Consider the following 12,190-nt stretch of genomic DNA (forward strand, 5'->3'; position numbering starts at 1 on the left):
TGTCATTCTCAAGCAGGCGTTACAAGCGTTTTGGCGGGAAAACTTTAGGCCGAGTAGGATTGGGTCTAGTCTCTGTCCAGACTCTCTCGGATATTCCAAATCAAGATGGAGGACGAAGAGAGTGATGAGAAAGACAAGGTGACTTTTACTGTGTGTGCTGTTCTTCCAGCAGCAGGTAGCGGCACGAGAATGCGTATGGAGACTCCTAAACAGGTAAATAAAGAAACAGTTTATCTCGTTTTTTTTTATCTCTCATTTTTATCTCGACAAGTGGAATTTTTAATTTCTACTCACCTCTGTTTGTAAACTCGTCTGGAATATTTTGACAAGAATGCGAGACTGTCAGTCATTATTTTATCTTTCTCTGAGAATCAAAAGTCAAATTTTTATTATCCACAACACTAGGTTGTTGTCTAGTGATTCCATGTTGCAATCATCTAGTGACCATAGGAGATATAATCTTTTGACAAAGATAAGTTTATATATGTATACTGTAATGCGATAATAATATTCATCATATTTCAACCTATATGGTTTTCATTCAGTACACTTACTTGCAATTTAATTTAATTTATTGTTTTTCTAGTTTTGTGAGATCCTAGATCGGCCATTGATAAGTTACACTATTGAGGCATTTGAAAGGTAAATTATATTTCATCTTTATGATAAACTCTAACATGGTTACTTACAGTAAATGGTACATACATAAGATAAAACTAACAAAGCATCCAGGATCAATGATCAGCATATCATAGCCATTTTATGTCAGTTTACCTTTAATTGTTCTCATTTGTTATTTACACAGTCTGAAAGAAATAATAAAGATTTAATGTTCTGGTCTTAGTGATCCAGACTCTGGGTCAAATAATAGGTGTGGATCCATTGATCACGACCCTAGTCTTTACAGTGTTTGGCCAAAGAATGGATGAAATTTGTACCTTGTAGGCCAAATTGAATGCATGCTGTTTCATCCAGTCAATTGATATAAAGAATTTGAATGTAAATTTAAATTAATTTATGGTTATAAATGCTATTGAAATGGGAGTTCATTCTACCCAAGGTTAATTAATATTATAATGTTTACAATAATTTACACTGTATTTAGAGTTAGATGGATGAAAGAAATAGTGGTACCCGTGGCAGAAGATACCTTGGAACATATGCAACAAGTAAGAGGTTTTATTACTCCTACTAGCTATGTATGATCTTATTTAGCAATAACAGTCTATGAACTACTGTAGATCTCTCACTTGATAATATAAAGATCTATCTTTAAATATAATTTATCAATAATTATTGATTATGTACAGATTTTAAAGAATTTCAATCATACCAAAGTAAGACTGACTCTTGGAGGAAACACTAGGTATGAGCTTTGATAATTTCATAAAAGGAATGTATTTATGTTAAATTAATATTAAGTTTAATAGCTGACTTATATACTGTACGTAGTGCCTATATTTCCAACTAGTTGTCTGATACATAAGTTTCTACAAATGGTGAAACAAAATATGCACAAAATTATTGCCATGAAGAATATTGTATCGAATTTTTTTAGTTTTTAATGCAATTTACTACTTTCTTTATTAGACATAAATCAATTTTCAGTGGAGTTAAAGAATTAGCAAACCACAAGAAGCCACCAGATATTGTAAGATGTGATTAAAGTTCAAAATACTGATTGAATCTTGAAGTTTATAAACTATTTAAAACATTTGTATGAGCAATGCTTATTTTCTTTTTAACTGTACCAAAATGCTTTTAAAAAAGTGAACAATAATAGTGATGTATTTTCAGCCAGTATGAGAATTGTTTACAATGTCATATATACAGTAGAACTTTGCTGTGTCCTCAATTTCTGGGCATCATTGTTTTGGCCATCAGGTCACTGTGATCTGCATGATTTTGGAATGCAGTCAAAACATCTTTACTGGGTACCCTCTTGATTTTTGTAGAACATCCATCTAATTTGCAATCCTACCACTAGTGAATGATGGTATAGTACAAGTATACAGTATGATATATTTCTCAATATCTTTGGATTTTTTTTGTATTAGGTCATCATTCATGATGCTGTTAGGCCATTTGTTAGTGAAGACATCTTGAGAAAAGTAGCTTTGGCAGCCAATAATCATGGGGTAAGGCTCAAGTGTGTAAAGCAGAATAAAGATAATACTTTGACTGTTCTTCAGCTTTACATCACTGCTTTCTCCTTTACATCACTCTAACATCACCTCTTTGACAATCTCATATAAGAAACTCCTGCAATCATTAGAGACCATAAACTTTGACAGCAAATGTTTTTCTTTACAGGTGCACTTCAATTCATCTTGCTGTGATTGACAAGTGTCACTCTCTCTAAACAAAGTTTTCAATCTCAAACTAAGGGCAATTCATGAATGGTTTGTGTTTGTAGGCTGCTGGTGTCACCCGTCCACTAGTTTCGACAGTCATTGCCTGTAATGAGGAAGGCTTTCTTGATCACTCACTTGAAAGGTTAGAAACAAGTTACATGTACAGTACACTGTAATATTCAATAAACTCCAATAGTTATAGTAAATAGTGTCCTGACTTGTGTCAAGCCAGCTTTCTCTTGTAGCCTACCAGGAACATTTGATTGGATTAATTTGTCACAAATACAAATTCATACTCACCTGTCTTTCTGTCTGAGTGTCTGTCTGTCCTCACTGTCTGTTTTTTTATTTAGCAGAATTTAGAATTTAAAAATCCATTTTCATAAGTACGACACTTTGTATTTTTAAATAGATCCACGTATCGCAACAGTGAAATGCCCCAAGCATTTAAGTTTGATGTCATTTTTGGTGCATATCAAAAGGTATGTATGAGTCAATGTAATATGTTGATTTGAACTATAGGGCATGCCTTTTCTCATTTGAGTCTAGCTTGGGTACAATCAGCACAATATAAGACAAGCAAAACACAAGGTGTACCATTGCAGAGAAGAGGCATACATTCACTAAGTCAGAAATATTCTCTAAAAACTTGTGAATGTACAGTTAATTACCAGTTGGTTAGTCAATGTGAGGGTGCATTGTGCACAGTATATTTTCATGTTGAACATTCTCAAGGGACCTCCTGCGTCATACAAATGTCTGAAGAGACCGTTTTCCCCCTAGTGTACAGAGTATGACTTTGAGCATGGTACAGAGTGCCTACATCTTGCACTAACATATTCTAATACAAGAGCAAAGCTGGTAGAGGGAACAGACTCACTGTGGAAGGTAATTGATACATATTTGTACATTATACGTTTTTAAGTTTAATTGATACATATTTGTACATTATACGTTTTTCTCTGTTATGGTAGCAAACTGACACAACTGAAACTCTAAGAATGAGATTGATGAATTTGCCTTAGTATTATTACAGTTTTGTTCACAGGGAATATTTTATACTGTTTTGTATAACACCTTTCTTATAGAGTATGTACTGTAGTAATCAAAGGTGCTTTGAAAATTAGTCATGCATTTCCGATTGCTTTATGCTACACACAGTAATTACAGATGGTATGAGGTCAGGGTGGCACAGGGGTGGGAGTTGGCATCTTCAAGAGAAAATTCATAAATCATATTAAAACTGGAATTTATGTTTCATGCTTCTAACCCTAAGTCTATGTGCTACCCTGTAAAAACCATCAGCCAGTGGCTAACAAACCTGTAGCCCACGTTTCATGATCGAATTGAAATTTAGGAGTTGATTTTTGTGGAGGGAGGAAAAACCAGAGAACCTGAAGAACAACCCTTGAAGCACACAGGAGAGAACCAACAAACAACATTACTCACATACAACATCGAGCACAGTGGGGCTCCAACCTGGGTTGCTTTCATGACAGGGTGAGCTTTCTCACCTCTACGACACCCATGCTTCCCAAGCACGTTAGGTGTATAACATATGAGAGACACACTGAGAGTGGTCACTTGCTCTTCCCACCAGGTTACTCACAAAAGAGATTTGTTTGCTGCAGAAGCTACTTTAAAAGGTACATGTACTATGTTATATTAATGTTTTTTTTAAGTCCACAAAATATTCTGCCTCCAATATGAATGAGAATTTCAGAAATATAAAGAGATAGTTAGGAATTGTCCATTAGCTTATCATTGGTTGGTAGTATTGGAAGTAGGTCTAATTTCCTATCATATTTCAAATGTTATTTTTCTTTTTATCAATCAATTTCAGAATTAAGAAGATTAAAAGCATTAGTAATCAGTGACCAGCAAGGTCCAGTTGAAGAACAGCTTATATCAAAACTTCGAAAACAAAATGTTGATGTAAGTTTATAAAAAATTAAATTTTTTCATAACAAAACATTAAAACACTTTATCATATAATTATCCATAAAATACCTATATTAAATTTTATCCTTTTCGTAAAACTGACATTTTCACATGTGAAAATAACATGTTATTTTCACATGTGAAAATATCGTTTTTATGTGTATTTAAGCTATTAGCTTATAAATAAAAACTTTTTATAATAATAAAAAGCTTGTTAAGTTGATTTTATGGATAATATTATATAATAAACTGAATATTACATGGGCGCTTGGAGATACAAAATTTTTCTTCTCGTGTTGAAAATCTTTGAGATCTTTTCAACACTCGAAGATAAATTTGGTATCTCAGTGCGCCCATGTTATATCCTCCATGTATCCCATTCTGCACAATGACATACCTAATGACCTACTGTATTCTGATGTTTTGATTGACTCAAGTTGTTTTTTTCTCCAATATTATTAAAGGTACAGTTTTCTTCATCAAGTGACTTATCAAATATACCCAAGGCAGCATTATGTTCAGTAGATGTGGTGTGTAAAATCATAAGGCACACATGCCTCTCCAGAGTTAGTGGAACAGTAAGTCTTACAAGCAAGGCAGGGATTTTATTTAATATAATATTTTATCAGATTAGAAAGAGTGTTATTCTTTTGGGGGTGTCATACTATATAATGTTTCCCAGTTTTAGCTCAGTTGGCAAGAGTGTCAGTCTGTTGTACTGGAAGTGCTGGTTCAAGCCTCGGCCGGACCATCACTCAGGGTCTTAAAATAACTGAGGAGACCTTCATGTGGCTCTGATGACAACATTAATTAACTAGAGGCGTTAAAAGAGGACCACAAATTTATCAGTTGTCAAGTACTGTCAAGCGTTACCCTATAAATAAAGTTAATTTATTTTTAAATGTACATTCATTCTGCTCTTCTTTTATAAGGCAGAAGAGGAAAGACCAAGTCTTATTTTGGATCTGTCACCTTCCATAGAAGCACTGGAAGTATTTGACAACTCTGCACACCAGAGAAAATCAATTTTAACTTTAGTAATTTCCCATGAACAGAATGGATTGGATGATTTAAAGGTATTATTCCTTACCATTCATTACCATGTTTATGGTTATCTTATTCATACATAATTTATTATTTATTTTTTCTGTGCTAAATTCATTGAGTAATTAATTTATTTCTTAAATTCATGATTATTAGAAACATATGGTTGAATTGAACTCAAGAGCAAGGTCAAAAGGAATAACCTGTTTTGGTATTTATGTAGATACTGCAAAGTGTAATAAAGAGGTAAGAAGATTTTTCAAAATAAATTCAAAGTTCAAAGCTAATATAATTTAATTTTCATTAAAAACATTTGTGCAGTGAAATGTGTGTTTCCAGAAAGTAGTATTCATGTTATAATAATTATAAGGTAAATAGTGTGGTTCTTGCAAACACCCTTACTGACACCAATGTTGGGATCACATTCTTTACTATTACCATACCAATACCTGTCAGTTCCCTTTTCCACCTCTCCAAACCCATAAAAGAGGTTGATATTGATTCCCCCACCATCCCTAGCTTTTATATACACCATAAAGAAAATATTAAAATTTCTAAACACTCATTGAGAGTTGAACTTTTGTGGGAGTCATGGTTCAAGTTTGGGCTGTACCAACACTTTGGGTCTTAAAATAACTGAGTAGAAAGTTCTCCCTTTGTAATTATATCTTCAAATGGTGAGACTTACAATAGGATCAAATGACCTCTTTAAAGAATCCTACTAAAACACTACGCACTGCTTGCCTATGTTATTTGTTTACATTGTTCTCAAAGGTTTTCCAAGCTCTAGGAGCAAAATTTCTACAGATTTTCTATGCGAAAGACCTCAATCACAAAGTTTTCTTCCTTTTATTCCACAGCAAGTAGATTTTTTTTGTGACTTTTTGGTCATCCAACTCTTAGCCACTTTCAAAATCTACCTTTAGATTCATAGCCAGTATAAAATGGCTTTGTATCATAAAATCATAATGGTGCTTAAGCACCTAGCAGAAATGACAGATGGAAATGGATTTCCAATTAAACTTCACCTACAGAACTGCCATTTTTCAAGGCAGAAAAGATGGCGCATTGTATAGTATTTTATTGTTTCCTGCATGCAGTACATTGTGGTTGACTAGGATTCTTTAAATGGTACACACTTTTTATCATTACTAACCATATAATGGAGGGACATAAAAAGACCACAGAGGACGTAAAGAAACCAAGGCAGTGACAACCCTCAGGGCCTACACCTCATACTTTAGTAATCATCTAGCACTTATGTTTGTAAATAATTGCATAATAAAGCAATCTGGAATTCACGAAACTCAAATGTATATATCACCTCTGATTATATCCTATCCATATGGAAAGGTCACATATAATTTATCATAAATCATTATCATTATTACCAGTAAACACGCTGATGTCCCTGAATTGGTCAGTGGGTTGTACCCTTAGCAATTTTAACATTATTTAAGGTAGACTTATTGCCTAACAGCTGACATTATTAACTTCTGCATCTGATTTAGTAATAAATGACTTCTGTTTTCCATTTTTCTAAACGTTCTCTAGGACCATTGGCCAATTGAAGATTGTAAAAATCTGGCAGAGATGACATCTGAAATTGCTTTAAATACAAGTTCTTTGTTGAGTGGACAGGTCTTTGAATACCTTTATAATTGAAAATACTATGTTAACTGGTTTTTGGCAATCAACTATTCCAAATACAGTATACAGTGTAAATAATAGCAGCTAATAGAAAAATTATGAAAAAATAAATTTTTTTAAACTTTTTCTTCTTTTTTTTTTAATCATTTTACAGTTTAATTTTTTATACTACAGATCCAACACGCAATTATTTTAAAACTAATAAAAGAGCACATCTAATTGAAATGTATACACTTATATATATATAATTATATACATGTAAGTATGTGTGGTCTTCATGTTTTTATTATGCTTTATAATTTGTGATTAATGTTGTATATGTTAACTCCTTTGTGGTATTTATAATTTTTGCAAAAATTTTAAAGAGGCAATAACTACTTTAAAATATTTGTAAACATTTAATATTTGAAGAATGCTGTATTGCTCGGCGAGACAGAAAAGCTTTCTAGTCCTACATGTCAATGAAGAGAGCTATAGTTTATGAGGTTAAATTTACAGGGAATTTTATTTTCCCAATAAGCATACATTTGTAGTTATAAAAGTAGTTGTCAGTATATTGCAGAGCAATATTTAGTTATTTCATAAACATCTCATGTATCACTTGCCATGAGATAGAGGATCATAAAGCAGTCGGAATGAGTAAGAACAAGTTAGGTAATGTTTTGTTAAGTTTTACAAAAATAATTGGTTAGCTGTCTTCATGTCATGTAAGGACTGAGCATAAGTCATCTACCAAATTGTATAACCACCATCTGAACCACCACTTATCCAGCTATCAGGATTTTGTGTCATAACGACAGGCCTTCCTTGAGCTGCAGCCATTTGTGCATGGTTTGGTGGGTGGCCAGGTGGGGGAGGCTATTAAATATAAGAAGAAGAAAAAACATGATTAAGTTTTCAGTAGTATAGTTTTATAGCTGTTTGGAGTACCACAGGTGTGGTGGCCATCTTGAATTATGGGATACGAGGGGTAAACACAGAGAATTTATAAAGCATAGAGTGGTAGTCTTGGTGTTTCACATATTGTTCCAACTACACCAGCAAAATTAATTGCTTTTAAATGTAATTCACATTGAAAAGCACAAACTTTTAAGGCACCCTGACAGCTGTACAGTCTATACATTTTCCCATATAGTAACCCCCTTAGCATCCCATAAAGTCTCTAATTCAAAACAGCTGCCCCATCGGTAAAAAGGTCTATACTCACTGGAATATTAGGGGCTGCTCCAACACCAAATCTTGCTCCAGCATCAAAAGAGCCTTGTGCAACTGGCATCATCCCCCCAGGGTAAGATTGCATTGGCATGTGGGAGCGCTAAAACAAACAGTAAAGCACTTAATTACACTATTTATGATTTGATATACTTGGTTTTTCACTTGATTCAGTTGCTGTCATGTTAATGTTTCAATTTATTGTTGAGTGTTTTTGATATGCATAGGAAACATACAGTACTGTTCTACAGCGCATACATGGTATGACATGTTATAACATTGAAATGGCTTCCCATTGTCTTTCAGTAATTCAACCAATCACAAAGCATGGTTATGGTAAGATTGATATGGTACAGCTATTGTACAATACAGCTATGGATTTCCCTACGAAAATCACTCTAAGCTTCTTGCATTCAGGATTTTAGTAGACAAACCTGTTGTACTGGATAAGATGGAGGACCACCAGCCTGTGGGTACATCTGCTGTGGAGTAGAGGTGTATGGAGGTGGTGGTACCCCATATGGTGACGATGTTGGCTGCATTGGTTGGTTCATTTGGGGATAAGTCTGTTGTTGAGGGTATGGACCAGTGGGGTACATTGGGGGTACCATACCTGGGTAACCTGCCTGACATTGCTGGGGGTAACCTGAAGGTGCATACTTTGGGTAACCTGTAAAATTAACAAAGAAATAATGAAAAAAAATGTTTTCAAAAGTTTTATCTAGAGACTACTCAAAGGGTGGACTCATGGAGGTTGTGGTGTGAAGCAGATGAAAAGAAGTCCTTGGTTTCAACAGAAAATTATAAAAAGTGGGGCAGGCAACAAGATAAAAAGTGTAGGTAGCAAGCTGCAAACCAAAAATACCAATGAAATCACCACCACTGCTGCTAGTTAGTTAAATATTGTATACATAGTACATGAGGACTATAGTGACTGTACTGGGTGAATATTATTCTTTGCAGGTTGTCATATGGACTGGCAGGTTTTCCGTGTTTGATACTCTGATCAAAACACACGGGATGTTGAAAGAATACGAGAGGAGCGTCTAGGAAACCATGACACGTAGCAGAGTGTTTTCCAGTTTCTCCAGTGTTCTCCCAACATCCCAAATGTTTTGATCAGAGTATGAAACACAGAAAACTGTTTTTGATTTGTTTTATAAAATACCAAATGTGCGAAAAGATTGAAGAAACCCAAAGTCTAAGTAAATTCCCCCTACGTGCCGTCTTTTTCAAACTGACCAATGAGCGCACGCGATAGATTAAAATCTTACAGTTGCAATACTCGCGCAAGCTAAAATGACAATAACATGTTTCGATACTCTCATCAAACATGTTTTTCGACCAATCATAGCGCGCATAGTACCCCAATTATTTCATAAATAGAGTTCTGCACTGTTGATAAGTGGTAGTAGTTCCCTTATTATATTCGTTTAATAGGAAACCTTTATAAAATAATAACAATGAGATCGCAAAGCATAACACTTCTAACTACGTTTTTACTGAGGTTCATAAAAAAATGAGTAGATAGAAGTGAGACTTTTCAATGGAGCTACCTATGTAGTCCTTTGTTCCTATAGCTACAGGTGCAACTGCCAGTTTCGCTTTTGTTTCTTTTTAAATTTCTTTTGGTGGAAACAACAAAACAAAGTCAGTCTTCCAATCGAGATTTTACTAGCGTAAAAAGCCTTCAAGTGACGATTAAAGCTACAAACTTCAAGATTTTCAATGCCCTATTTGATACTTTACGTCGATCGTTGTTGATGCGTCATATATGTCGTCGTGCTGCATGTAGAGAGTGTTTGTATTATAGAGCCTATTTAGCTTGGAATCTATAGGAAAGCATAGCAATAGCAAGCTGCTATTCAATAATTTTGAACCTGTTTGGCGTATGTATTCCCTTGTCTATACTAGTATGCCATGTAAACAATATCATAGTTTATATTTCTAGCGTCTAAGAGTTATATAATGATTTCAGTCGATTTCATTTTAAAACTATCCATTTCAAACAGCTTCTTCGTTAACCACGACGAAACCTTGAATCATATAGTTTTATTACGGATTAAATTGATAGAGAAAGATAAGTCGAGAATCAAACTTTATAAGCTCTAATGAATAGCAATGAGTTCGATTTGCCGATTATGACAAAGCGACGAACGCAAGGATGTTCGTTTGTGTGGTAGTTTGTATACTCAAGTCGACAATGCAGGATAAACACCCAATGTTTCTTCGTAAAACTGACAACGTTGGGTAAACTCAAACTTTGGCCTAAAGTATAGCATAGCGTTGCGTGTAAGATTGGACTAAAGCCTCGAAAAGTGCCGCCTTAGCATACTTTTGCTTAGCAGCTGTACTGAAGACTACGAAGTCTCGACCGGTAATGTACACGAAGGCTTTTATTTCCTTTAAATATTAACTCTTAGATTCCTTACGATTCTTACCTGGAGGCTGCTTCGACATGACTGGAAAAACAATAAAAACTTTCTGCTCAAACTTCTGGTTCTTTGCAAATATTCAGTTCTTCTCCTTCCTCGTTTGCGAGCAAAGGGGCAATTACAAATTCTCCAAACAAAGCATATGACGTCATAGACAGTAGCTTCCGGTTTAGTGTCTTGATATTCAAATCTTTTCTTTTATTTGAGGAAATATTATGCAAATTTAAAAATAGGATTTTCTAAAAATTCTAGTTTATTGAATTTCGAAGGAAAAACTTCATTAACCATGCAAGTAAATATTACCATGTAAGTTATGTAAGCTGTAAGTTATGGACCGAGTTTTCCCTACTGCCTTATGGTTTATGCCCAAGCTCGTAGCGCGCGGGTCATGAAAAAGTGGGGGAAACGAGGTTCCGTAACTTAATTACGGACAGAGCAAGCGAGGTTAATAAGAATGGTTATTATATGGCAAGGCGAACACAAAAATTAGCTCTGTGGTCCGTACCATAATTTATGGATAATAATTTTTAAATTAAAAATAAAATAATACTTACATTGCGCGTATTACATAGGGAGATGCTCACACGCGCATTACAAAACGGACTAAAGTAAGTAATCTCCTAGAAATATAAATTATGATCAAAACATACCCGTTGCATCTACCCCAAAGCAGCTAAACCAGGAGGGCAAGCAACGAACTGGCCATAAGGTAGTGTGTATTGCTCTGTCCACCGAATCACGGCCGCCAGGAATTGTTGTAAGGGGTCAATGGACAATAATGATCACATATTGATGGGTTGCAAGCATTCCCAAGAGAGGCAAATGACAAAAACATGGCGGCCATTGTGGTGCCGTTAACAATGGATGCTAATAAGAAATCTTTTGTTAAATGGCACCAACATGGCCGCGATGACGTAACGTGCAATCGAAGAATATATATTTATACATTTAATCTAATTATAAAACTTATCAGCAAATTGCTTCTTGAATGATTGCGTGCTACTGGCATATTGCGTATTTTTGCTGGGAGGGCGTTCCACAGCCTATTAGGCGCAGCAATTTCAAATGCGCGGTCGCCCAGAGTGGTTAAAGATCTTATTCTTGGCCTCTCGAGGAACAGTTCTTTGGATGGTCTTAAATTGTATCGTGATTCTGCCTTATATAGACTTAATGAGTTCAGTGATATATTCAGGTGATAGTCTATGGATAGCCTTATAGGTAATAAGTAATATCTTAAAGTGCAAATGAACCCTTCGACAATACTTTCAGTACTGATCATACATGAAGTAAATAGTTGAATGGTAAAATATTTCTTGATTTGAGTGATGCGTTTCTAAATTATGAAGGTTTATACTTTCAATATGCTAATAAGTGTGACGTCTATTAAGGCTTAATTAAATATACAAAATCGAACTGGTTCATAGATACAGTATTTAAAAAGCATCATTATTTTACTCATGGTTTACATGAAAGCTATTTAAAATTTTTATTTTCAAAATGACCAGCATTAAGTATTACTAGTTACAACAAAAACACTCAAATACCTTACCTGAC

At 34.6% G+C, this 12,190-nt stretch overlaps 2 protein-coding genes across 2 annotated transcripts; one reads left to right on the forward strand and one right to left on the reverse strand.

Moving 5' to 3' along the window:
- The first annotated feature begins 105 nt into the window (after positions 1 to 105).
- On the forward strand, positions 106 to 7,299 carry LOC116296627 (D-ribitol-5-phosphate cytidylyltransferase). Its single transcript, XM_031704671.2, has 15 exons — positions 106 to 213; positions 587 to 642; positions 1,106 to 1,169; positions 1,311 to 1,366; positions 1,591 to 1,651; positions 2,058 to 2,138; positions 2,417 to 2,496; positions 2,767 to 2,836; positions 3,138 to 3,242; positions 3,955 to 4,000; positions 4,198 to 4,289; positions 4,760 to 4,873; positions 5,228 to 5,371; positions 5,496 to 5,585; positions 6,894 to 7,299. Exons 1-15 carry the CDS (start codon positions 106 to 108, stop codon positions 7,002 to 7,004), a joined length of 1,278 nt encoding a protein of 425 aa, XP_031560531.1. The 3' UTR covers positions 7,005 to 7,299.
- LOC116296639 (uncharacterized) lies at positions 5,616 to 10,769 on the reverse strand. Its single transcript, XM_031704690.2, has 4 exons — positions 10,643 to 10,769; positions 8,636 to 8,871; positions 8,197 to 8,304; positions 5,616 to 7,847 (listed from the first exon to the last, which is right to left on the reverse strand). Exons 1-4 carry the CDS (start codon positions 10,659 to 10,661, stop codon positions 7,719 to 7,721), a joined length of 492 nt encoding a protein of 163 aa, XP_031560550.1. The 5' UTR covers positions 10,662 to 10,769; the 3' UTR covers positions 5,616 to 7,718.
- Positions 10,770 to 12,190: the final 1,421 nt, after the last annotated feature.

This window comes from Actinia tenebrosa, unplaced genomic scaffold (assembly GCF_029948245.1).
Source record: "Actinia tenebrosa isolate PJP-AT-01 unplaced genomic scaffold, QUT_ActTen_1.0 PGA_scaffold4__44_contigs__length_22323623, whole genome shotgun sequence".
Taxonomy (NCBI): Eukaryota; Metazoa; Cnidaria; class Anthozoa; order Actiniaria; family Actiniidae; genus Actinia; species Actinia tenebrosa.

Bases quoted from the DNA above. Each gene is read 5' to 3' on its own strand.
- LOC116296627 (XM_031704671.2), top strand. From the start codon at position 106: ATGGAGGACGAAGAGAGTGATGAGAAAGACAAGGTGACTTTTACTGTG. The intron at 3,243-3,954 runs GTAATTGATACA...TCTTCCCACCAG, and splicing joins GAACAGACTCACTGTGGAAG to GTTACTCACAAAAGAGATTT. The intron at 4,874-5,227 runs GTAAGTCTTACA...TTCTTTTATAAG, and splicing joins TCTCCAGAGTTAGTGGAACA to GCAGAAGAGGAAAGACCAAG.
- LOC116296639 (XM_031704690.2), bottom strand. The intron at 8,305-8,635 runs GTTTGTCTACTA...TGTTTGTTTTAG, and splicing joins CATCTTATCCAGTACAACAG to CGCTCCCACATGCCAATGCA. The intron at 7,848-8,196 runs GTGAGTATAGAC...TATATTTAATAG, and splicing joins GAGCAGCCCCTAATATTCCA to CCTCCCCCACCTGGCCACCC.